This window comes from Myodes glareolus, chromosome 3 (genome assembly GCF_982192425.1).
Source record: "Myodes glareolus chromosome 3, mMyoGla1.1, whole genome shotgun sequence".
In the NCBI taxonomy this organism is placed as follows: Eukaryota; Metazoa; Chordata; class Mammalia; order Rodentia; family Cricetidae; genus Myodes; species Myodes glareolus.
In genome coordinates, this window is record NC_142028.1 from 91,256,152 (window position 1) to 91,278,900 (window position 22,749).

General features: G+C 46.9%; 1 protein-coding gene across 1 annotated transcript in view; it reads right to left on the reverse strand.

The window, feature by feature from the left end:
• The window catches only part of Ror1 (ROR family WNT receptor 1), a 356,211-nt gene that overhangs the window by 25,059 nt on the left and 308,403 nt on the right, over nucleotides 1-22,749 (reverse strand). Inside the window, exons 5-7 of the mRNA XM_085686304.2 lie at nucleotides 7,666-7,793; nucleotides 5,458-5,775; nucleotides 3,218-3,463 (exon numbers count right to left, since the gene is read on the reverse strand). Coding sequence (XP_085542430.1) covers nucleotides 3,218-3,463; nucleotides 5,458-5,775; nucleotides 7,666-7,793 — 692 coding nt within the window. The remainder of the gene's footprint in view (nucleotides 1-3,217; nucleotides 3,464-5,457; nucleotides 5,776-7,665; nucleotides 7,794-22,749) is intronic.

Consider the following 22,749-nt stretch of genomic DNA (forward strand, 5'->3'; position numbering starts at 1 on the left):
AAGCATAGAAGCTCAACGCAGGCTGGTTTCGGTGAGGGACAGTCTTTCTAATGTCAGAAACATGTGGGACATGAACAACAAACAGGGAGAAGGAGAGCTGAGGCCTTGCTCATATTATTTTTGTACTTGAAAAAGAAAAAAAAAAAGCTTCCTTTGAGAATCCACTAGGCACATGCACCTAACCCTCCCCAGGTAAACCCAGAATTCTAAGTAGCTGTATTAGGCTTAACTTAGTTTTATATTCTGTTCTAGAGTGGAATCCATGGATAAAGCGGTCATCAGCAAACTTGGAGGGTTGGTGTTTTAGAAAGTATAACAAATGCCAGTCTTTTCTGCTTAAAGCTTGCAAGATTTCTTCTAGCCGTACTGAGTCGAAACTAAAACAAAAAATTGTTGGTTGGAAAATGAGAAATCCCATGATAATTTTGAAATTTCCTTAGCTTTGACCAAACTAGAGAATGCAAGACCATTCCCTTGAAATTCTATCCTACTTGAGAAGGAGAAGGAAAATGACTCATTTCCAATCTGCCCCACACCATACAGCTCAGTGCAGGATGAAGCTATTACAATTTTTCTTATACGTATTTGTGTGTGTGTGTGTGTTTATACACGCACATACCAGGCATGTATGCGGAGGTCACAGCACAATTTGCAGGGCTTCTTCCACCGTGGGAGATCTCAGGGGTGGAACCCTGTGGCAAGAGCCTGTACCCTCTGAGACACCTTGTCAGCTCCAAAGTTCTTTTAATCTGTCTATCTGTGTATCTATATATTTATCTGTGTATGTATGTTTTATGTATGTATCTATCCATCCATCTACCTACCTATCTCCACATATGCTCACATACATAAACCCCAGAGCTTAGAAGGCTGACTGTAGGTTGATACGCGGATCTTATCATTTATTTATTTATTTATTTATTTGGAGGAAACAAAAAGATTTTGGGCATACTATAGCAGTTACAAAGTAGGGTTCCACTGCGGCCACTCTGTTAGGGCTTCTGAGAGCTTATGAGAAGCCTTGGTATTTGCTGGCTTTCTTCTGACTTCTGCACTAGGGAGTCGCTGCCTCTCAGTAGCTTTTTATTAGTCACACGTCAAGGATTCCCCGCTCCTTTAATGGGTGTGTATGACGCTTGGCTTGAAGAATTCAAGAGGTACCGTGTTCTTTCAAAATGGAAAAAAAAGAACCCAACTTTAAACAACAAAATCCTAAGTGGCAAAAACTGTCTCATGTCTAGATTTAATGTTCACCTAAATTTACTGTTCATACAACAAGACTTAACCAGCCCCAAGAATTTTGAGTAAGCTGCCTGCAAGTTGATATCGAGAAAGAAATATGCTGTGCCCTTCCATCATGACTGACTGACTAATGCCACTAAATAATGAGCCGTCACCATCAGCAGAGCCTAGAACCAGCACGGTGGAGCCCAGAGATTAAGATACATTTTTAAAAATTGTATTTGTCATAAGGTATTTAGATTTGTGAGAGGAGAGTGTCTGTCAGAAGGGCATGACCTTTGAGTGTAGTCAGAGCTGCAAGATGGAGGTCTCAGATCCTGTCAGTGTCTGGCTGTGTGAGATCTTGACCCTTCTCACCCTCAGTGGCCCTCACATACCCAAACCACTCTCTCCATATCATAGGAGCTTCAAATGGGGATGAAGTCACTGAGCAGCAAACATCCTGAAGGCTCACAGTGGATGCTCTACAGATATAAGCCTTCTGTGACATCAGAATAGCACTTGAGTCCTTGAATCAGATCATAAACAGAGTTTCCAGTTTGGGGGTGAGTGACTTCTGAACGGCATTCACTGAAACCTAAAGACCGGACTTCAATTAGAGTCAGCCAGGGTTGGCCGTGCATGCTTAGAAACTCCCAGCACTCAGAAGATTTCAAAGCCAGCCTGGTCTACATAGCAAGACCCTGGTCTTAAAAACAGAAAAGACTTCATCTAAAGGATAAGGCATTATCATCCAGATGGAACAAACGGTGCATTTCTTAGCAGTATTTGAACCAGGATACACCAAAATTCCTTTTCTGTGACTTTCTTCCCCTGTGTAAAAGCTACCAAAGCCCAAAGCTCTGGAGTCACCTCGAGTTTTCTCTCATAGCCCACATCTGACCCGTCAGTGACCCTATTATCACTAGTTTCCAAATACACCCTGAACCTGCCCACAGGCCACCGCCTCCTCCACCTCTCCTCTTGATAAAGTTTCTCTGTTTCAACATGTCGAAATGTCAGCCTTCTGCTCAGAACACTGATGTTTGTCCATGCGCTCAGCATCAGGCTTCCAGCCCACGAAGCCGCCAGCTTACCAGCCTGCTGGGTCTGCGACTTTTGGGACCTCATCTAATCCTCCTCCTAGCTCTGAGACCTACTCCTAGCTCTTTGTGGGTAGGCCACTCTCAGGGCCCCGTCTTTCCTCTTTCCTTGATAAGTGGGTTTACAACTAGTGGCTTGTACTATCACCCGTTCAGACACCCAGCTCCTTATGACTATGTTATCTGTTTTTTATGACTACTTGTTTTGTTTGGCCCTGCTCTGAAGCTGTTGAACTGGCTGTCGTGGCAGTGACATTTTAGCTCACCTACTCACTGGGACCAGTCCAGCGGGGCATAAATACTAGGACCGTAAAGTTGAATCAGCTCCAAAGTATCTCCAACCTCTAGGTGTTTCTCACCAACACGTTCGTCCTCTCTCACACTCGGTAACCATTCAGTAGAAGTGAGCAAAACCAAAACAACTCCATTTTCCTCCCAGACATCCCCACCCCTCTGCACTGTTAGTGACCAAGACAAAGATCACAAGTTAGTAGGTAGCCCTGGGTGACTGAGCCGTGACTGCAGAGCCGTCCTGCTTCATGGGTCATTTCGGTGAGATGGAACAGTTTTCTCGCTGCTTCCAATACACCTGTGTGCCAAGAATATTCCCGTGTCTGTGGGCGTCCTGGGAAAACACACTTTTCAACAGGGATGACTGTGACCGGCTATCTGACCCTCTGGAAAGCGGTCCCCACAGGGCAATGACTACAGGTACTCCTTGAGGGCCACGCTGGTGCCTGTAGAGATAGCCAGGCTCCCGTACGATGGAGATGGGGTGGGATAGAGAGCGCGCGATCAACCAACCACATTCACTCTCCTAGGCCGCCTTCTACATGGGGACCAGGATGCCTGAAAGGTGGCTGAATACGTTAGAGCCAGTGGCTTTTATTTACCGCATGCTGGGATGTCGCACAGGTCAGACTTGAAGTTTTCATCCAGGGTAAAGCACCAGGGGGCTTCCTTCTGGTTGCCAGGGTTGCGGCAGTAGGAGTGGCCTCCGTTGAGCTCGGGGAAGCGCAGGGCGGTGAAGCTGTGGGTGTGGGGGTACTGAGAATTCCACGGCTGGCACTGGCGTCCTGACTTGGTCACACTGACGGTTCCCCGGTAGTCGACACCTGTGCTGTTGTAGCATTTGTGATCTGGAAAACATAAAAGGCAATCAGAGGGAGAGTCACGGGGGGGCCGTCCTTCTTGACAGCTGTGTGGGTGTAGGGGAGGAAGGGCAGCCTAAGACCACGCTACCATGCTGCCTCAGGTCTCTCTGCCAGTGAGGGTGGGGGTGGGGGGTGGGCCTTTCTCTCGGTTAGCAGGGCTTGTACTCACATTCCCGGGAGGATTTAAAGCTTATGCTTCTGGAATAAAATGAGCTTCTGCAGTGTTTTTAATGGGGAAATACCAAAGAAATGGGAGTGGGAAGGGACCTGGGCACAGGAGGAACCTCTTATGGTTCACAAGTGAGTGGCTCAAAGATTCGAGACAACCATTTTCTTCCAGTCCACTGGCTGTCTTAGAAACTGCGTGATGGAAGAACCTAGGGATAACTCACAGAACGAGGCTCCTGGAGGCGGTGCGGTCTGTGTTTCAAGGAGACTTGGGGCTGTTGGCGCTGATGGAATGGGCTGCCTGTCGGAAAGCGGGCACTTGTATACGGCCCAAAGGACCACGACAATGGCATTCGCTAATGAGAAAATGAATTCTAGATGGAAGGGACACGGGGAGAGGGACAGCCTTCTGTCTTGAGTGGTGAGAGACGAGGGGAGGGGGACACGTCTCCATATGCATTTGTCCAGTGCAGTACAGTGTACACAACATGAAGCTGAACACGAGCTCACTTGGTACATTCCAGATTGTACGGCCTTCCTACTACCTCTTACAGCAGGGCTATCTCCAAAGCGGAGTCCATAGCTGTCGGTCAGTTCTTCCTACCATCGCTGCCTCCGAACCTCAACTCTGCTTCCCATCTCAATGGATCTGTCCGCTTTGGACATTTCCTATAACTGGGATCATGTAATGGTTTCTGGTGCTTAGCACCGTACTTTCCAGTTTCACCCAGTTGTGTCTTTGTATCTCATTCCTTTTTATGGGTGGTATTTAAATGTGTGCATATATATACCATCATCTGATTTTATAATAAAAGTTATTTTGAGGCAGGGCCTCTAGTACCCAGGCTGGACCTGAACTTACAAACTCATAGTGTAGGGAAGGATGGCTTCAAATTGCTGATCCTCTCGGGCCCCATCTCTTGAATGCTGGGATTACAGACATGTATCACCTAGTTTATGTAATGCTCGGAATGAACCCAGGGCTTTGTGAATGTCCACCAAGCACTCTACCAACTGACCTACATCCTCAGCTCCTTTTGTGAATAATTCTATCATGAGCAGTCTTTTGAGCTGGGCAGTGATGGTGCACACCTTTAATCCCAGCACTCGGGAGGCAGAAGCAGGAGGATCTTTGTGCATTTGAGGCCAGCCTGGTCTACAGAGTGAGTTCCAGGACGGGCTCCAAAGTTACACAGAGAAACCCTCTCTTGAAAAACCAAAATAATAATAATAATAATAATAATAATAATAATAATAATAATTTTTAAATTTAATGTGCATGTGTGTTTTGCCTGCATATATATATATATATATATATATATGTGTGTGTGTGTGTGTGTGTGTGTGTGTGTGTGTGTGCACAACATTTATGCCTAATGCTTTTGGAGCCAGAAGAGGGCATTGAATCCTTCAGAACTAGAGTTAAGGACAGTTAGGAGCAGCCATGCAGGTGCTAGGAACTGAACCCAAGTCTTCTGCAAGAGCAGCAAATGCTCTTAATTGCTGATAATCTCTAGCCCATATTGTGAACACACTTCTGTGACTTTCCATTTGAAGACCTGTTTCTAATTCTTCTGATTATGTCCTCAGGAGTGGACTTGCTGGGTCATGTGGTAAATTCTGTGTTTAAGCTCTTGAGAAACCAGATCCTGTATTTTTCAATTGCCTTCATGAAACCTCTCCAAGGCCAGTCTGTCTAAGCCACCACAGAATGCTCAGGCGTGGTATTCAGCTCACTGGAAGGCTAGTGATCAGTGGGCACAGTCCCAGTACGAATAGTTCTGGGTGCCAGCGTCAGAGCCACCACTTACTTTTGTTTATAGGATCTGCCATGGGGATGCCGATCCGTATGCAGTTGGCAGCTTCCGGGCTCTCCGGCTGGGGAAGATCCTCACAGTTTGGCAACTTCAGCCTCATCAAAATCATAGGATTTGATCGGGCAAAAATGTACTCTGTCTGACACAGGACGTTTTCCAGGACTTCACATTCATCACGACACAAGTCGCGGGGCTTTGGGACAGATGAGGTTTCGTCACAGTACGGGAAGGCGTAGTGGCACAGGGAAGGGATGGCGAACTGAGAACACTTATCAGATAAGTGGCTGGAGGTGCCAATCATGGTGAAGGCAGCTGAAAAGCAAACAGAGCTATTAACTCCCAGGGGCCAAGGTTTATCTCTGTTGTGATCCAGTCAACAGAGACAGGGAGAAACACACCGCGGGGAATCCGCCCGGCTGAAGCCCACAAGGCCAAGGCGAGTAGATTCGTTTCAGATGTCTAAGCAGCTCACTTTCACTGGCTTGAAAAAATCATTTTGACTACAAAGTTAGAAAAACAGGATTAAATTACATATGTACCATTTCTTAATAAAAAGAATTAATTGGGTTAACGTACAATATATTTTCCTTTCTTTCCCCCCTACAAGGCAATAGGACTTTGTGTTCACCCCATACTTTGTATTAATTTTTGCGATGCTCTAAGACATCGGAGAGCCCCAGCTCAGAGCTTGTTTCAGGCAGGGCTTGTGCTGAGCGTAGGATGGTGCTGCCACATGGCAGGAGTTGCTGGGTGGCTTTGGACCGCTTGCTTCATTTCATTGTGGCTTGAATACTTTCTATTCCATCTTTGGAAAATGAGGCAATGCCCGGAAGACCACAATTCAATTGTCCCAGAATGCACCACAGGCTCTCAGAGGTCTGTTAGCCTAACGTCACACACATGGCATCTATACCAAAAGGGCACCAGCCCTGAAGGCTGCCCATGAGGCTGTTTACACTGCTTCCCAAAGATCATTTCTAGGGACGTTAAGCTGATAGCATATTAATGGCTTCTGGGAAGCAAGGGTGACAGAGGCCAAATGAGTCTGGGAAGTGTCGGATCAAACAAAATAAAATGATTTTTCTTTCAAAAACAAAATGAAACTATAATATTTTCCAGCAAGCCAGTGCTCACTGAGCACATCCAAAAGAGAGTTATTATACACCAACTACAGAATATTTATAGCAGAACAGCATTTATTTAATGTGTATTCTTATTTGAAAGTTTGTTCAAATGTTTTTGCACTGGGTGGAAACACTGAGTTCAGCATCTCCTTCCTGTTAGGCCTATGTCTGCTCAACCCTGAGGGCTTCAACAAAAGGCAACATCACCTTCCTGCCCTTGATTCTGGTTCAACAATCCCCCTCAGCTGCTTCTCAGTTCTGTCAAGTTGTTTAGAGAACAGAATTTCTGGCCCTTTTCCTTCCCTGTGTCATGGATTTATCCATGTCTCTCCTAAGTCCTCAAGTTTAAGACAGTACCTACATATGCCCTTCAGAGGAACTTATAGATACAGTTATACTAAAATCAACTGGCTGTCTATCTGAAATGCAGATGTTACTGGGTACCCATATCCCCATTTGCTAAATTTGGCCACTTTTGCGAGAATGTCATGGAGGTCCTTTTGACACACTGTAAAGGGCACGACCACTGCCCTCCTGAAAGGGGCACAAAACGGCTGCGGCCACCATAACTGGATGCAAAATGGTGCCTGGTGGCCTGAGCCTCCCTCCCCTGTGTGTTCGGAAGTGCTTCACTGTGGTGTTCATGGGGGAGCAGCACTTTCCCAAATTCTCTATAACAGCAGCTCTGGGATGAAAGTTCTCGTCCAAGGTCATTCCTTCTTAGCCTATGTTACACCGCTTCCCAAGGCAAGCTTGGGGAAGGCAAAGCCATACCTGGCTCAGTCACTCTCACATCCCCAGTGTCCAGTCTGGTTCCAGCACATGGAAAGCACTCAGCAATATTTATTGAGTGTTTGCCTGAATGTGAGACTTCTCGAAGCTTCCTTTTCCTCCAAGACTAACCTCTAATAAATTATTTTAATGTAAATTCCAGAGCACAGAGATCACTTCTCATGCCTCTTTATGGTCCCACTCCCAACCCCCATGCTTAGCCTAATCCTCTGTCAGGAAAGAAGCCCAGAAAAACTCCTGGCGAGAGAAGCAGTTATGTAAGTATCGCTTCTTTGATGTTACCTACCTGTGATCTGATTTTCTATTTCCCCCTGCATATGCAAAGACTCCATATACACAGTGCGGTTGCCAATAAATCGTGCACACGCAATGCCTCTGTATGGCTGACAGAATCCATCTTCTTCATACTCGTCTCTGAAAACAAAAACAAAGCACAGTGATTCTTAACACAGAACTACCTAGGCACGCCATCCATTTTGGTTGCGCAATGCCCTAAATGGTCACAAGGGGGCGCAGTTGGGCACTATATAATGAAGACTACACATAATTTGTTTTTTTTTAATTCAGCTCTCAAAACATCCCTTAAAACATCTGTTGGTCACGTTGGTCAAGTTTCCTACACCCCCAGAAAATCATCCTGAAGCGCAAAATCATCCTTAAATATGGGAAAGAACTTTTATTTTTGCAGCTGGTGGTGGGCTGGAAGATGATGTAGCCCTGAGAGGGAAGAGGAAGCGAGCTGGAAATCTGGGCACATGCTCGACAGTGTTTTGTTTGCTAAGTGCAGATTATTTCTGCTCCATTTGCTACAGAGGCGTGGGCGCATTAGCCCCAAGATTCACGCCAACTGACAAGTCAATTAGGAGATCCACACGGTAGGAATCTGCTGCAGCTGGGAGGAAGAGGGACAGCTGAGTCTTGTGGCTCCTCACTGGGTAAGACCTGTCCTGTCTACCTGGAAGAGAAGCCGGAGCAAGCTGCAGACCGAAGGATTTGAGATGAGCCACTAACTCCCAAGGAACTCGAGAGCAAATATCGATGAGAAGCGTATCTCTGCAATGCTTCAAACTTTAAACAGAGCTGCAAGACTTTGGACTGCTTTCAAATGATAATAATACATGAACAAGGAAGCAGGTTATATCGTGAAGACAGGGGACAACAGACAGTGACGAGAAGCTATAGGGTTGTAAGTGAAGAAACAGGAGACCAGGATTGGATAGGACCCCTCCTTCCCACAGAAGTCCTCAGTGGCCGTGCACACAGAGGGTAGAACCAGAGTCTGGGACAACAGATCTGACCACACTGAAGACTGCCGGCTACATTCGGGGGTTCACCTTGACACCAACTCCTCCTCTGGCTGGGGTCAGCACCACCTCTACACACAGGCCTTTGCCTTCTGTGGCTTCTTCTAAGTTAGAAGACACGGTACCAAAACACTCTTCCTGTGTTCTTTCGGCAGGCTGGCCCAGACTTGTGCATCATAGGATCCTGCCTTTAAAATAGAGGTAGCAATCACTGTCCTACAGATATAAGCCCTGTGAGCCTACAGACTCATAGAAAAGCTTATTTGTGTGTTAATTTAGCAGGGTAGGAGATCAAACTAGGGCCTCACACATGCTACATATGCTAGGTACGAACTTACCATTGAGCTTCGTCTCCAGACAGGCTTATTTTGTTTTTGAGACCAGTCTTACTATGTTGTCCAGTCCAGCCTGACTTTGAACTTGTAATAGTTCTGGCTCAGTTTCTCAAGTGACTGGGAGCTACAGGCGTGTACTACCATGACTGACTGCTTTTCAAGTCCTTTGAGATGGTACATTATTTTCACTAAAATATTTGCAGTGATTCTGGGGGATGTTCATTCAAAAAGGGGACATTTACTAAGTGTCTTTTTTTTTCTTTTACTATGGCTGTGTGCAGAGAAAAAGGGCTGGACTTCCCCACCTCTAGGTGGGAAGGTGTCTCAGATGCCACCCACACTGCTGGCCAGACCCTTCTGGACCTCACGCAGTAGTATCCCCCCCTCCCCGGAAGTCCTTCAAGGTCTCTCTAACACGTCTCCATCAATATTTTTGTTTCTGATGGGAATGAACAGTTTCTGATGAGTCTTAGATAAACAGCAACCATGGCTGTCCCCACAATGGGGCTTCCTCTTACTTAGAGAAACAGCAACCTTCCTACTCCTAGGAGACTAGAAGGCTCAGGGTAGCTGCCACATGAATGAAAAGCCAGGGGATAGGACACTTCTTTTCTGCAGCTTCCTCCATTAATTCTCTAAATGGCTCGGTTTGAAGGTGAAGATGGGCAAAGCATCTTTGCCTTCATCCCGAAATAGTTTGTGTTGCAAAGCCTTGAAAACCTACATGATAATACATGATACGTGGTAATACATGATAAACGAGCACATCTACCTGAGAGAAAGACCTCGAGAGTTCAGGGCTGCACAGTCCCTCGCGTACCCCACACATTTACTTTCATAAATCCTGCAGTAATGGTGACGCCTTTTTGGCTTACGTCTTACCTGAGTTGTAAAATTAACCCCACTTTTATTGGGTAACTAATACCGTAAACCTATGGGGAGAAAGACGGCTCTGGATGACCTCAAGTTGGTTTCTGGAAACCTCAGTGCAGAGACCAGCATCCACCCCACTCCCACCACCCCTGCTAGCCCTGGCCTTGCTTTTCTGTCCTTCCACATGGGTGGAGCCTCGATGTGTAAAGCGTTGTTACGGGAAAAGTTTCCCTCCCTACGCTAAACTCTCAAGGTCTACATTTATATCTCTTGGGAGGACAAAATCTTGGAAATGGCCCCAGATATAAATCCTTACCCCACAGGGAGTTTCCAGAGTTTATGAGTGAGGCTTAGGCTAAACTTCTTACCACCTTCCTAGTTCAAGACTGCTAGAAAGACCGACTGTCTCTTCTTTGCAAACTAAAGCAGACACAGCTCCTTGGCTGCCTGTAGGTTAACAACCGCTCACTGCTGCAGGTGGACTGGAATTGTTTATTCTGCCCAGAACTTCTGTGATTTTGTCCAGTCTCCGAGGGACAGAGGTTTTTAAAAATCCTAAGCCAAAAGACCCAAATGAGTGTGGAATGCATCCGAGCCACTTCTGAGCCTTGGCTGTGTGCAGGACACTCAGCTGGAAAAGGCACTTGTCCGTTCCCCTCCACACACAGTTGGACCATCTAAGCTCCACCCTTGGAACCTCCCTGTCCTATCATGAAGGTAGAAAAGTTGATCATCACAGTCATCATCCAACAACAGGAATGTGGTGGCATGTGTCCCCATGCACACCACATACACATAACAACAAAACAGGGTTTTAAAGCAAGCATCTCTTCTGGAAACTTTGCAAAGAACAGTGCTCGGCCCTCATCTGTGAGGTCAGACTGTCTGGGACTGAACCTCTAGAATCGGCTTTCCTCCAAGCAGTACCTGCCCAGCTCCTCTCGTCCTCCGTGGAGGGAACATTCCAGCTCAGAGAGCTGAGTATCTCGCTGGGATGTGCAAAGACAGTCAGGGGTGCAGCCAGGATCGAGACGGGACTTTCATGTCCAGGTTACTTTACTCTGTGGCCTGGTCTACTCCAGTTCCGTGTCTCGGGACTGCTGTGAATTCAATCTATTCGCAGATCAGACTTTATAGCAAGTTTCTGTTTTGTACGAGGCACTGCTGAGTTCATACACTTATAAAATGATATTGAGTCATTTAGTAGAGCACAGGCCTATGAAGACCTAGGGGTGTGAAGGCTCCCATTTTGGAAAAGTGGGAAGGCATGAGGAGGGGCAGCTATGGGCAGTCATTTCCACGCTTGTCTGAGCTGTGCGCCCCCCCTTTACAGTGTGAGTGGCAGCTGTGGGCCAACTGTTCTCTTAACAGTCTGTTCTTTTCCTTGGCATTTAGTAGTCGGCTATCTCCCAGCAGGCACTTCTCCTGATTTTGTTTCCTGTCCTCCGCTTAAAAAGGGGATGCACCAACGTGGTGCAGTCGGGGCGCTGTCACGAAGCCATGCCGTGATCCATCACGAAGCAAAGGACATTGGGACCAGGAACCCACTGCTGCCACCTGGATGCTGGATGATGGGTGTCCCGTGTCTCTCAAAGGTCCTTCAGAGGCTGGGTCACCAGCTTTGGCCACCATCCCGATTCCTGTGTGGGATCCAGCAGAGCCATTCTCCAGTGGGAGGTTGGAAGGACACTGAAGCAGCACAAACGGAAAAGGCAGTGGGTGGACTGCCTCTGCAGGATGCTCCTGAGGCATGGGAAGGCATGCTGCTGAGATACAGATGATGCTATCCAGTCCCAGCTAGACTGCCTGCCTCCTTCTTGCTCTCCCAGCTGCATTTCCTGTGCAAACTTTACTCTTACAAGTCTCCAGTCATGCCAGCTGGTTTGTTTTGGGGGTTTGGACCCTCTCTACGGCCTGATATGCCCTTTTGATTCCCCCTCTCATCAGTTCCATCCAGCCACATCCTCAGAACTCTCCCAGGAAAGTCAGGCCTCTGCCACCTTCTACTAGCGCCTTGATGAACCCATCCCTGTGGGTTCTGATTTCATATGAAGGCCACCTGCACAGTGCTCACCCTACCACACCCCAGCCACAGGACTGCAGCAGACTGACCTAGACTCCCCATCCTGGAAACCCTCTTTGAATCGCAAATGATTTCTTCTTTATCATAATACAGGGGCAAGGGCAGGGATGCATCTAACAGTCAGTTGCTGAACGGATTCTGGCTATTGAATTTCATTCTAAAAGTTGCTTTATGGGGGAAGCCTGACCAGTTAAAATGTACAGCTGTCCTTAATGAGAAGAAAATGAATCCAGAGGTACTTTGCTAACTCTAGAGCAGAACCTAAGAGATTGCGAATACACAGAGCCTTGCCCATACCATTCACAGGAGCCAAAGTGTGGGGACACCTCAGTGTTAATGAGAAGGCAAGTGAACAGACAAAATGTTTTGATTCCTAGGGCGGAATAGTATTTAGCTATATAAAGGAAACCTGCTATATTGTCATACAGTTCATATTATATGATTTATAGGGAGTATTGGGAATAGACAATTCTACAGGGACAGAAAATAGGTTGGTAGTTTCCAGGGGCTGAGGGACTGGGGAATCCCTTACTTAATGTCAAAGCCATACAACACTGTATGAAATTGCTCACTTCAAAACGGTTAACTTCATGTTGTGCAAAGTTCACTGAAATTAAAAAAGAGAAAACCTCAAGTGTATTAAGATGGAACATTGCATGGGAGAAGGTGGCGGCTGGGATGTCAAAGGTCAAGTCAGAGAAGACTTGACTGTGGACCTTTGCCAGGTTAATCTGACGATGCGAGGAATAAGATCTCGTGTCCTCTTGCACAGTGGGTTGGCTCCAGATAAGTGGCTTGTTTTATAGCTCAGCACAGCTAGAAAAAAGCAATTCTGAGTGTTCCCCACACAACAATGAAAATGATAAATGAGACCCAAGGTCTGGTCTGATTGATCACTGTACACCATCTACATGTATTAAAACAACACGGAACACCCCATAAATATGCATAATTACGTGTCAATTAAAATCTTTTTAGGGAAAAGGAAACATGATCTAACTAAGAGTCCAAGTGAGGGGTGCCAAACCATTCCAGGGTAAACAGAAGCTTGCCAGAGACACGGAGAATCGAAGGACCAGTTACGATCAGATGTAGTTTCCAGAGTGACTGCCTGCCCCAGAATGTCTTCATTTCCCCAAGAGGACTTGCAATGCGACATGCGCTTGGCAAGCTGTCAGCCAGGAGGAAGTGAGGGGTACAATGTAAGCCTTATCGGCTTTAATAGCGCATGCCAGGGCTCACAGCTTCCGGTGATGGGGCCTCTGGGCAGGTGTAGACGGAGAGCGAGCAGGTGGGGAACAGAGTCAGGGTCAGTGGTCTCAAGCAGGCTTTCCCTTGGAATGGTTGATTGCAGGAAGGTGATGGGTGAAATGTTTATGTTCATCTTCTCTCATAGGCCCTGCTTGCGAAAGACGAGTTTGAATGTGGCATCAAAGAGAACGACGTGTTAACATGCTTGACCCCTGAGGTCAACGTTCAAAGTGAGCCAATCAAGGCCCGTCAGTTCAGAGGACTGATGGCTCACTCAAGAGACCTGTGGCTATAGGCTGGCACTCTGCAAGCCCTGACATTTCCCTGTGGGTCACCGGAATGCCCCTGTGAGCACTAGAAATTCTGAAGTGGCTGTGTCAAGTGCTGTGAGTGGCTCCCGCCTCTGGACACAAACAAGTGAGCGTTTGTCCCCTTGTGAAGCTGGCCTGAGCTCAGTCTCACATCATGGTTTTGCTTTAAAAAAAAAAATTAAATCAAATTTCAAGGCTTTTTTCCTCCTCTTGGCTAGGAACCATTAAAACAAACAGAAGAATACTGTTCTGCATAGTTCCCAGAAAAACACGTCACAGCGACTGTGTCCAACCCAGCGATGGGAAGGTACAGGCTGTGTTCAGGGTGGGGTTGGGAACGCAGGGCCGCGGCGTGCTTGGAAAGAGAGCAGAATTCCCTGGGCTTGTAGCTCACAAATGTAATCTGAAGGAAAATGAGGCATGTAATGTATTTAGTTCCTATTTAAGGACACACTTGAAACCATAGGACCGCACTGGCGCAGTATTAAAAGGTAGGGAGATGCTAATGGGAACGAGCGGGTTCTGCTTCTTCAGTTGACTGAGGTTTCCATGGTCTGGTGCGCTTCACCTCCTCAGATGTCGCTTGGATGCTTCCAGTTTTCCTGCTCTGAGGGACTCCTTTACCTCTGTGGTCGGGCTGATACCAGGAAGCCAGAGGTGACAGCCGGAGCCCCATCAAGCACAGGGTCCCCAAGTTCTATCAGAAATCCTTCGGTGTGTCTCCAATAACAAACAACCAAATCATCCCGTGAAATCTCTCACTGAGGATAACGAGACTTTGGAATATTATGCAACTCTCCCAAGCCTGTCTGGGCAGATTTCCTACCGCAAACATTACTAGGGTTGATTTGATTTCCCCTACTTTTTTTCTTTTATGTCTTTGGCCACAAACTGAAGTACTGGATTTGTGGAGAGAGTGGTAAAAGGGAACTCAGAGACTTCTTACGGTTTTAATGTCATCTTACGGCTCAGAAGTAGAGCGGAACCCACTCCCTAGATTTTTATTTTATGTCTGTCTCTGCTTTGTCTCCCACTCCTGCTGATGGTAGCTACAAAAGGCTTCATACAAAACAATGGAGGGCTGAGGGCATATCCAGTCCCTGGGTCCCCAGAAGGCAATAGAGAGAGGCCACATCAAACTTAGAATGTCAGGGACTTTAAGAATGAGAAAGGTGGCCTCTTCCTGGCAGCCTGGGGTGATCCAGGAAAATGGTTTGCTTCTCTTTGGATACAGGATACCTACCCCACAAAAATTATGCAGCTAAGAAGTTCAGCTCTTGGTGCTCACTTAAAGTTTCACCCGTGAAACTTGCCCAGGGTATGTGTATTCAAAGTGTCGCAACTAACCAAAAGATGTCAGTACACTGGTAGAGGTGGAAGATGTACCCAGGCCGAGCAATGGGCCTGAATGTAGAGTTGGTGACCTTGAAGCAGTGCTGGAATTTTGCTACATATGCTTAATGGCCATGGAGATTGCGGAGCCTCAGGGGTTAGATGTGAAGTTTCTAGTCATTGAACAAGGCTCCCAAGCTGCGTTCTCTGTTTGTACCTGAGGTCCCTGCCACACCTGAGATGGTCCTCACCAGAAAGGGCCCCAGAGAAGAGGTCACACAGAAGAAAAGATATTCCATCAGAATAAACTCAAAGCATAGAAACAAATTCAGCAGAAAACGAACACAACTAAAGTAAAAATGTTGTAGAAGTTTAAGCTCAAATAGGGGTTGGTTTGCGATGGGCAAAGTGGGAATGCTTTACGCGGACAAACGGTGTCTGTTGGGCACGGAGACTATGGGAAGAGGTATGAAATCTTGGGAGTTCCCTATTCCTTAGGAAAATTGAAGAGGGTTCGCTGTGAAGGTCTGTAAACTGGCCAGGGGAAGTGCGAGCTGGAGGCCTCCAGTTCTCAGCATCCTGGTTCCAACAAGAGGCTCTGCACTCGGAAGAAGTGAAAGACACAGTCTCTGCCATCTGCCCTGTTGCCCCGAGCATCTCCGTCCCTTTTCCTTTCCAGCTCTCAGTTTTACTGAAGCCTTTTGCTAAGAATCCAGAAGAGGCATCTGCTTGAGGCTAGGATGCTTTTAGGAGGAGGTGCCGGTCTCAAACAGAACAGAGATCACATGGTATGCTAGCCCACAGGAAGCAGTGGCCAACCAGCTGGTTGAATGGAAGTAATGGAAAGCGGTAGAGGGAATAAGGCAGGGCCAAGATGGTGTGTATGTGTGTGTGTGTGTGTGTGTGTGTGTGTGTGTGTATGTGTGTGTATGTGTGTGTCTGTAAGTTTGGGGTGTCTGAAGAGTAGATAGACTCAGTACTCCATATTCTCTTTGTGGTCTTAAATATTCCTCTCAAATTCCCATGCAGTATTTTTACATAATGTTATTTTAAACTTGCTACTTTAAGTGATAACCAAGGGATGGGGAGGCTGGGTTTTGTCCTGACCACAAAGGGATAGCCGTGACAGAGATGGTGTTCTAAATGATGGGGTGCATTTGAGAGAAGAGAGGCTGTGCTTCTCACTGGTGCTGGAGGGATGTTTGGAGCATGGGGAGACCCCCACTGTCTCACTGCAGAGCCAAACCACGATGAAGGGGGGATGGTAAAGGTGTGGAAGGAGACAGAGGCCCATGAGTAGGCACATGCCCATTCTCCACCTCCTGGAGTCCCTTGGTTGAATGCTAGTGTGCAGGGCTCCGGCTTAAACTGGATAGTTGGAAGAACAGAGAAAAAGTAGCCATGTGACTTCACCAAGTCCCCATGTGGCTTCCACCAAGCCCCCATGTGGCTTCACCAAGTCCCCATGTGGTTAAACTGGAAAGACACTTTGTAACCCTTTTGGCCTTGGGTCTCTCTGGACCTTGTGCCCTCAACCTTAAAATTGGTTTGATACCAAAAGTAATGTGTACAAAGTATTTGTCTGTGGCAGATGCTGTGAAGGTCAATGGCTTTTTGCTATGCCTTGACTCTTCTGCTCTGTGCCATACTAGGAGGAAGCTGGCACAGTCCTTTCTCTCTGGGCTGCTTGTTTTCAGCTCATACACTGTGGGCGACGATGTTGAGGGTCCACTTGACAAACTCTAGAATCACGAAGGCATCAAATCCCCTGGCATGTCCATGAAGGAGTTTCTAGACCAGGCTAACCCATGGGAGGAGATCCACCCTAAATGTGAATGGCAGCACGCCATGGGCTGGGAACCTGGACTGAATAAAAGGAGGAAGGCGAGCTGAGTCCCAGCATTCATTGCTCTTTGCTTTCTGGCTAAAGTCAGTGAGATGAGCTGCCATGGCTTCCGTGACAACAATGGACTTTACTCTCAAACTGTGAGCCCAAATACACCCCTGTCCTTGAAGTCGGTTTTGTCAATGGCACCTAGAAGAGTAACTAATACAGACAGTTGTCTAGAGTCAGTTTCACTCCTGTCATTTGCCACCTCGCCATTCCCTGCCATTGCTCCAAAGATGGTAAGACTTGAAGTTGTGCATGAGTGGGAACCCTGGGCACAGGTTAGGGGCAGAAGCAGGTTCATGACCCACGAAGTCTGAAGGAGACAATAGGAAGGCCAAGTCTCAGTGGTCAGCACTTAAGAAGAAAAGGATGGATGAACTTGTCATTTCTATCCCATTTTACAATGGATGGCCTTCTGTGCTCCACCCCAAACCCCAACTTTGAATACCTGGATCCCACCCCTCTACTACTCCTGGACTTGTCCCTTCCCAATTGTCCTTCTTGCCACCCATGAAGAAGCAGAGGCATCTCTTGTCTGAAAACAACCTCACCAGTTCACGACTCTGCTCTGCTCAGTTGTCTCTGCATTTTTCTTCAGCTTTCAAGAGCAAAATTTCTCTTAAAGAAAATGCCCACCCCTTGTCTCTTGGTCCTCCCATTCATCTTAGGCAGTCTAGTCTTCTGAACGAGTTTGCCCTTGACCCCAGTGACCAGAGGCAGCCTTAGACTAGCTGACCCTTCCTTTAGGAGGCACTCTCTTCCCTTTGGCTTCCAGAATACTGTTCTTTTTTCCTTCATTTGGTTCCTTTAATAGCTCAAGAGCCCGGTCCTGAGAGTTAGATTCCAGGCTCTACCTCCTTTCTGTCTGTTCTACTCATGTATAGCTTTAAATGACCAGCTCTATGCTGATAACCCTAAGCCGAGGACTCGAACTCCCATCTCCAGCAAACACTACTCTTTAACCTCAGCCTCTATTTGTATATCTGAATGGACTCAAGGATTAACATGCTTGAGTGGGAGTCTCTATTTCCCTCGGAGACTATCATTAAATGCTTCTTCATCCAGTAAAGAAATCATCCCTTCTAGTGTTTTTCTTTCTTTCTTTCTTTCTTTCTCTTTCTTTCTTTCTTTCTTTCTTTCTCTTTCTTTCCTTTCCTTTTCTTACTTTTTTCCTTCCTTTTTTCCTTCCCTTTTTCCTTCCTTCCTTCCTTCCTTCCTTCCTTCCTTCCTTCCTTCCTTCCTTTCTTTTGGTTTTTCGAGACAGGGTTTCTCTGTGTATCTCTCTCTGGCTGTCCTGAAACTCACTCTGTAGACCAGGCTAGTCTTGAACTCACAGAGATCTGCCTGCCTCTGCCTCCTTGAGTGCTGAGATTAAAGGTGTGTGCCACCACTGCTCAGCCCTTCCAATGTTTCTAATCAAAACTTGTTACTTCCCCTTGAATCTACTGCCTGCACGCATACTATCAGCCTTTGCGCTCATCATCTCCCCAGATTTGCCTTCAATGCTCAGTGTTCTCCTCTGGTTTAGGAAGAGTACCGGCGTGTGTGTGTCTGTGTGTGTGTGTGTGTGTGTGTGTGTGTGCGCGCGCCTATGCCTGGATAAAGCAAACTTTACTCTTGCCCAAGAAGATGTGCTCAGAAGTGTGAACACTCTGAGGCACTGAGGTGGGCCGTGCATTTGACTTTTATTCTAACTCAGGTGGCAACTGTGTCTTTTCCCCATTGGCTAGGATCTGGCCTCAGAGTCTTAATTCAACTGGCTAGTCTGAAAAGAACTGACACAGAAGAAATGCAGGAAGGAGAAAGGGGTTACCGCTCCAAACTGTCAGACTCTTGGAATATAGCAAATGGTTCTTTGTATAAACAAAGGTATTACTGGTGGTGGGGGTACACATTTGTGTAAAAGCCTTACAATATGTATGTGTGGGAAAATAAAAAGATTTGGATTCCTTGTCTTAAACACACATCTTAAAGTATTTGATAGAAAAGATTCATATCTGATAATTCTTACAATCCCCTTCTTTTAAAAATACTCTTCTTCCAGCTCATTAAGATGTCTCTCTCTCTCTCTCTCTCTCTCTCTCTCTCTCTCTCTCTCCTGTCTTGGAGTAAGACACTGCAATAGAAAAGGGGTGCCTGTTTAGTTCTACTGAGCAGTGATCGTGAGTTAGCATCCAAGTACAAAGACTGAATTTATTCCCCCTACTTCATAAGGTGAGTACACCGAAAGGGACCCTGGGCAGCTTGAGCTTGAGCCTGGAAAATATGACTCTGACTGGCCTTGCCCTTCTCCCCCCACTCCTTCTGCCATGCTAAAAACCATTAGATTACATTCCTAAAGCTAGTTACCAAGGTCTATTTCCTTGTTTGGCCACTTCCCCTTCCTGAGGCTGACTACCAACATCTAGCTCTCAAAGTATTAAAGTCTAGCAATCAAAAGTCCCCTTTGGCTCACCTAATTAACATGGCCCATCAAAGCAAACCACTGCGTTCTAGCCCATTCTAACACAGACCTCCCCTTTTCTCTTCTTAAGAATGACCCCTGGTGCTGTTTTTGCCCAAGTCGAAAGCAGCTCCTTTAACTTTTCTTCCCCACTTAATAAAGGGTCTCTCTGGGGAAAAAAGGTGTTTGGGTGTGGTTTGTGCCTAATCCAGGGTTTGGGAGGCTGTGCAATGGTCTCCTTCAACACCTTTCTATGGGTAGATCCTTGGCCAGGCGGTTGACCTGGCTCCATTGGGATGCTAGGAAGGACACTATTCTTGCTGCAAAGATCTCTCCAGCAGCCTTCTGTCTGACCTCTTTCTGCATTCCTGGCACCGTCTTCAAGACCTCTGTCCCAACCTTGTCTGTTCTCACACGCAAGTTGGAGGGGTCCTTTCAGGACATTAGTCTGTTCATGTTTTTACTCTAAGGCTCCCTTCCCAGGCTGTCAAAACTGCAATTCTGAGTCTCCTGCCTCACCACTGATGCCCTCATGCCCCAGCACTTCCAACAGGCCTACGCCCCGCTAGGAGCCAGGACCCAGCCCCACCAGGCCCACTCTGAAATGCTACATGGCTTACTATTCACGCTCGCATCATGCAGACAGAAATGTCGGCCATTGCTTTCTTCCTGCAAGTTGCTGATAGGAAACAATTATTTAATACATGAATTGAATCATCTCTCTGTTTGGTAGAAGCAAAGCAAGAGTCTAACCCCATTTAGAATCCTGCAATTCATAGTCAACGTCTCTATGACCCCCTCTCCTGTCATCTAGTTTGGCTCAACAGAGGATGGGGACCTTGAAAAGTAGCAGAATTTTACTTAATTATTACGTTAGCGTCCAAAGCACTTTCGGGATTTGCCTGCCCCTGGATAGAGTCCTCACCACCTCTGGTCTACACATCACTGTTCAGTAAGGGGATTGCGCTCCTCCTCTATTCTCCAAAGCCTACCAGAGAGTCATCTTAGCAAAAATCTGTGTCAGCCCCAGGTGGAACCTTCCACAAATCATGCTTCCTGTTCTTAGGTGACCAGAATAAATTTCCTGGATCATTTAATTTTCAAGTTAAGACAGAATCTTCCTATCGCTTCTACCTCACAAACTGTCATCAAGTCCTTTGGTGCTCAGTAATACACTACACTTTTATATATTAAAATCCCTTTCCTCTTTTTGTTTGGAGTGTCCTTTGTCATTAGACCTAGGTATTTAACAACGTGATTTGTTGTTCCCAATCAGAAACAAACAAGAAAGCAATTGAAAGTAGGGTGTCTCATGCCAGGACCCCCTCAAGGCAAGTATATAATCTACATCTTATATTTAAAGGAACTGGGGTTCAGAAATCAATAAGTCTTGCTCCAAATTTCCTAATGTTTCCACTTTAAGGAATATTATAAAGCTGACAAAAATATATATGAAAATAAGTTCACATACGACTCAGTGGAAAACACAAAACTTCTAATTTACACTTTCACTCCTGGCCCTGTGTGTGTAGGTAAGGAGAGGGTTCAGATGGGAAAGCTTTACTTCAGTGGATTCCTCAACCTCAAAGTTGTCCAGAGGCACAGCAATGTTATAGCATATAGACCTGGGAACTGAACAAACGGGCTTGAGAAGGGCCTAGCCTTCACTAACAACCCAATCTGTGCCCTTTCCTACTGTGGGCAGCTCAGACTCAGAAGCGAGAGAGGATGGGTAGACAGATGATGAAGGTATTTCTGTAGAAGTAGGGGAGAGTTGTGAAGGCCGGCATAGGAGGTGAGAGCAGAGAGACTATGGAAGGGTTGCTCTGCCCCCACACAGGCTGGCTTGACTCGCGCTCCCTCCATCCAGGGAGGACTGTTTTCACTCCCAGATAATGACAGGAAAAATGCTGGCCCAGTAAGTTCCAAGCTTTTCCAGGGCATTACCTAACCGAAGCAGGATGCTTGCACTGAACTTGGCTTAGCTGTGTGGAAAAGTTACTGGGCTGGAAATCAGAAGACCGCGGTCCTGCACGCGCTTTGGCTGCCGTCAACCTTGCTGAGATCACTCAGCCTCCTTTGTCCTCCGCCACTTCATGTGTGTGCCCTGTAATCTGAACCACACATGTCCTTCCTGAGTCCAATGTTCCTTCCAAGTCGAGCATTTCATGGTTCCTCTCCTTGAGAAGATCAGCATGTCTCAGCAAGATGGCCACAGCTGCCCCTGAGCTGGCCTGTCTGCCTCCACTCCTAGCCCTAGAAAGCCAACCATCCTCTGTGGTGTGGGAGAAGGGGACCCCTTTCTCACACCTGCTCCATGGTTATCCACTGCAATGTGGGGAGTGGCTGACCACCGCATCACAGTGACCCAAGGTCCAAGCCACCTCTTCAGCACCCTTCAGGCCCTGGGATGCAAGAGCAGCTTGCAGTTCATCGAGTGCCTAGACTTTTGTATCAGCTGCTTCCTGCCGGGATGTCCACCCTGCCCTGGCCCTTCCTTCAGGCTCTTCATCCTTTCAGTTCCCATTCAGGTTTGCCTCCTTGAAGATGCTCTTCCTGAAGTCACCAGCGGTCCAGGAGAAGGGATGAGCTCTATGGCATCCTGCACAAACTTTGTTCTACGATGGTAACCTGCTGAGAGGTCTGTTCCCAGACCAGGCAGGAAGTTCCTGAAAAGCTGTGATTGTTCTTACGTTCTCTGCAGTGCTAACCCACCCCCACCTCAGCCTCACTTTCCACAAAGCCTGGTACACATAGTCTGCTTTAGAGAAGGCACCGATAAATGTATATGGAGTTGCCATCTGTGCCTCTCCAGTCAGTTACAAAGCCCTCTACTCTGCCAAACTCCAACAGCATCGACCTACAGCAAGCCCTCCTCTGAATACCATCCCAAACTGGGGGCTAAACAGACCCCATCTCCAATCCTTGAGTTCACAGCTAGCCCCGCAAGAGCCCCGCACCCCCAAGTTGGTTCATTTCAGAGATGGCAGTTTAAACACAGCCTCCCTGCTCCTCATCCCCTTTCACTGATTTTTCTAACTAGGAGTGAAAGGACTCCCCGGTCCCCCAGGGTCCAGGTTGCTGTTGTATGGAACTTGGAGCAGAGAGTCATATCTGACTCCGTGTGTATATTATGTTAAGCATTACTAAACACCCCTAACCTATCAACTCCTGCCTTTGTAGTCATTTCCAGTTGGAATGTTTTTAGGCTGAAAAAGACAGGTTTTTGAAAAGGCATAAACATCTATGGTGATAGGTGACATATGTTTTCTCCTAGTGAAAGCAAGGGACTCCCGTAGAGTCTGCAGTTTTTGGACAGTGCGTAAAATCCATCTCGGAGGCGATTAATCTCCTGGCAGGCTTTGAGTGAAGCAATTACCCCATGTTTTTCTTTGTCGTTGTTCGGAAGTTTAGCAGTGCATCTATCTACTGGATTCCTGTCTGGAGGGCCAATGGCTGCCTTCAAACCCCCACAGCAAGCACATGTAAAAACATTCAGTGTTCACACGTTTGATTTAAATATTGACATATTTTTTCATCAGAACAT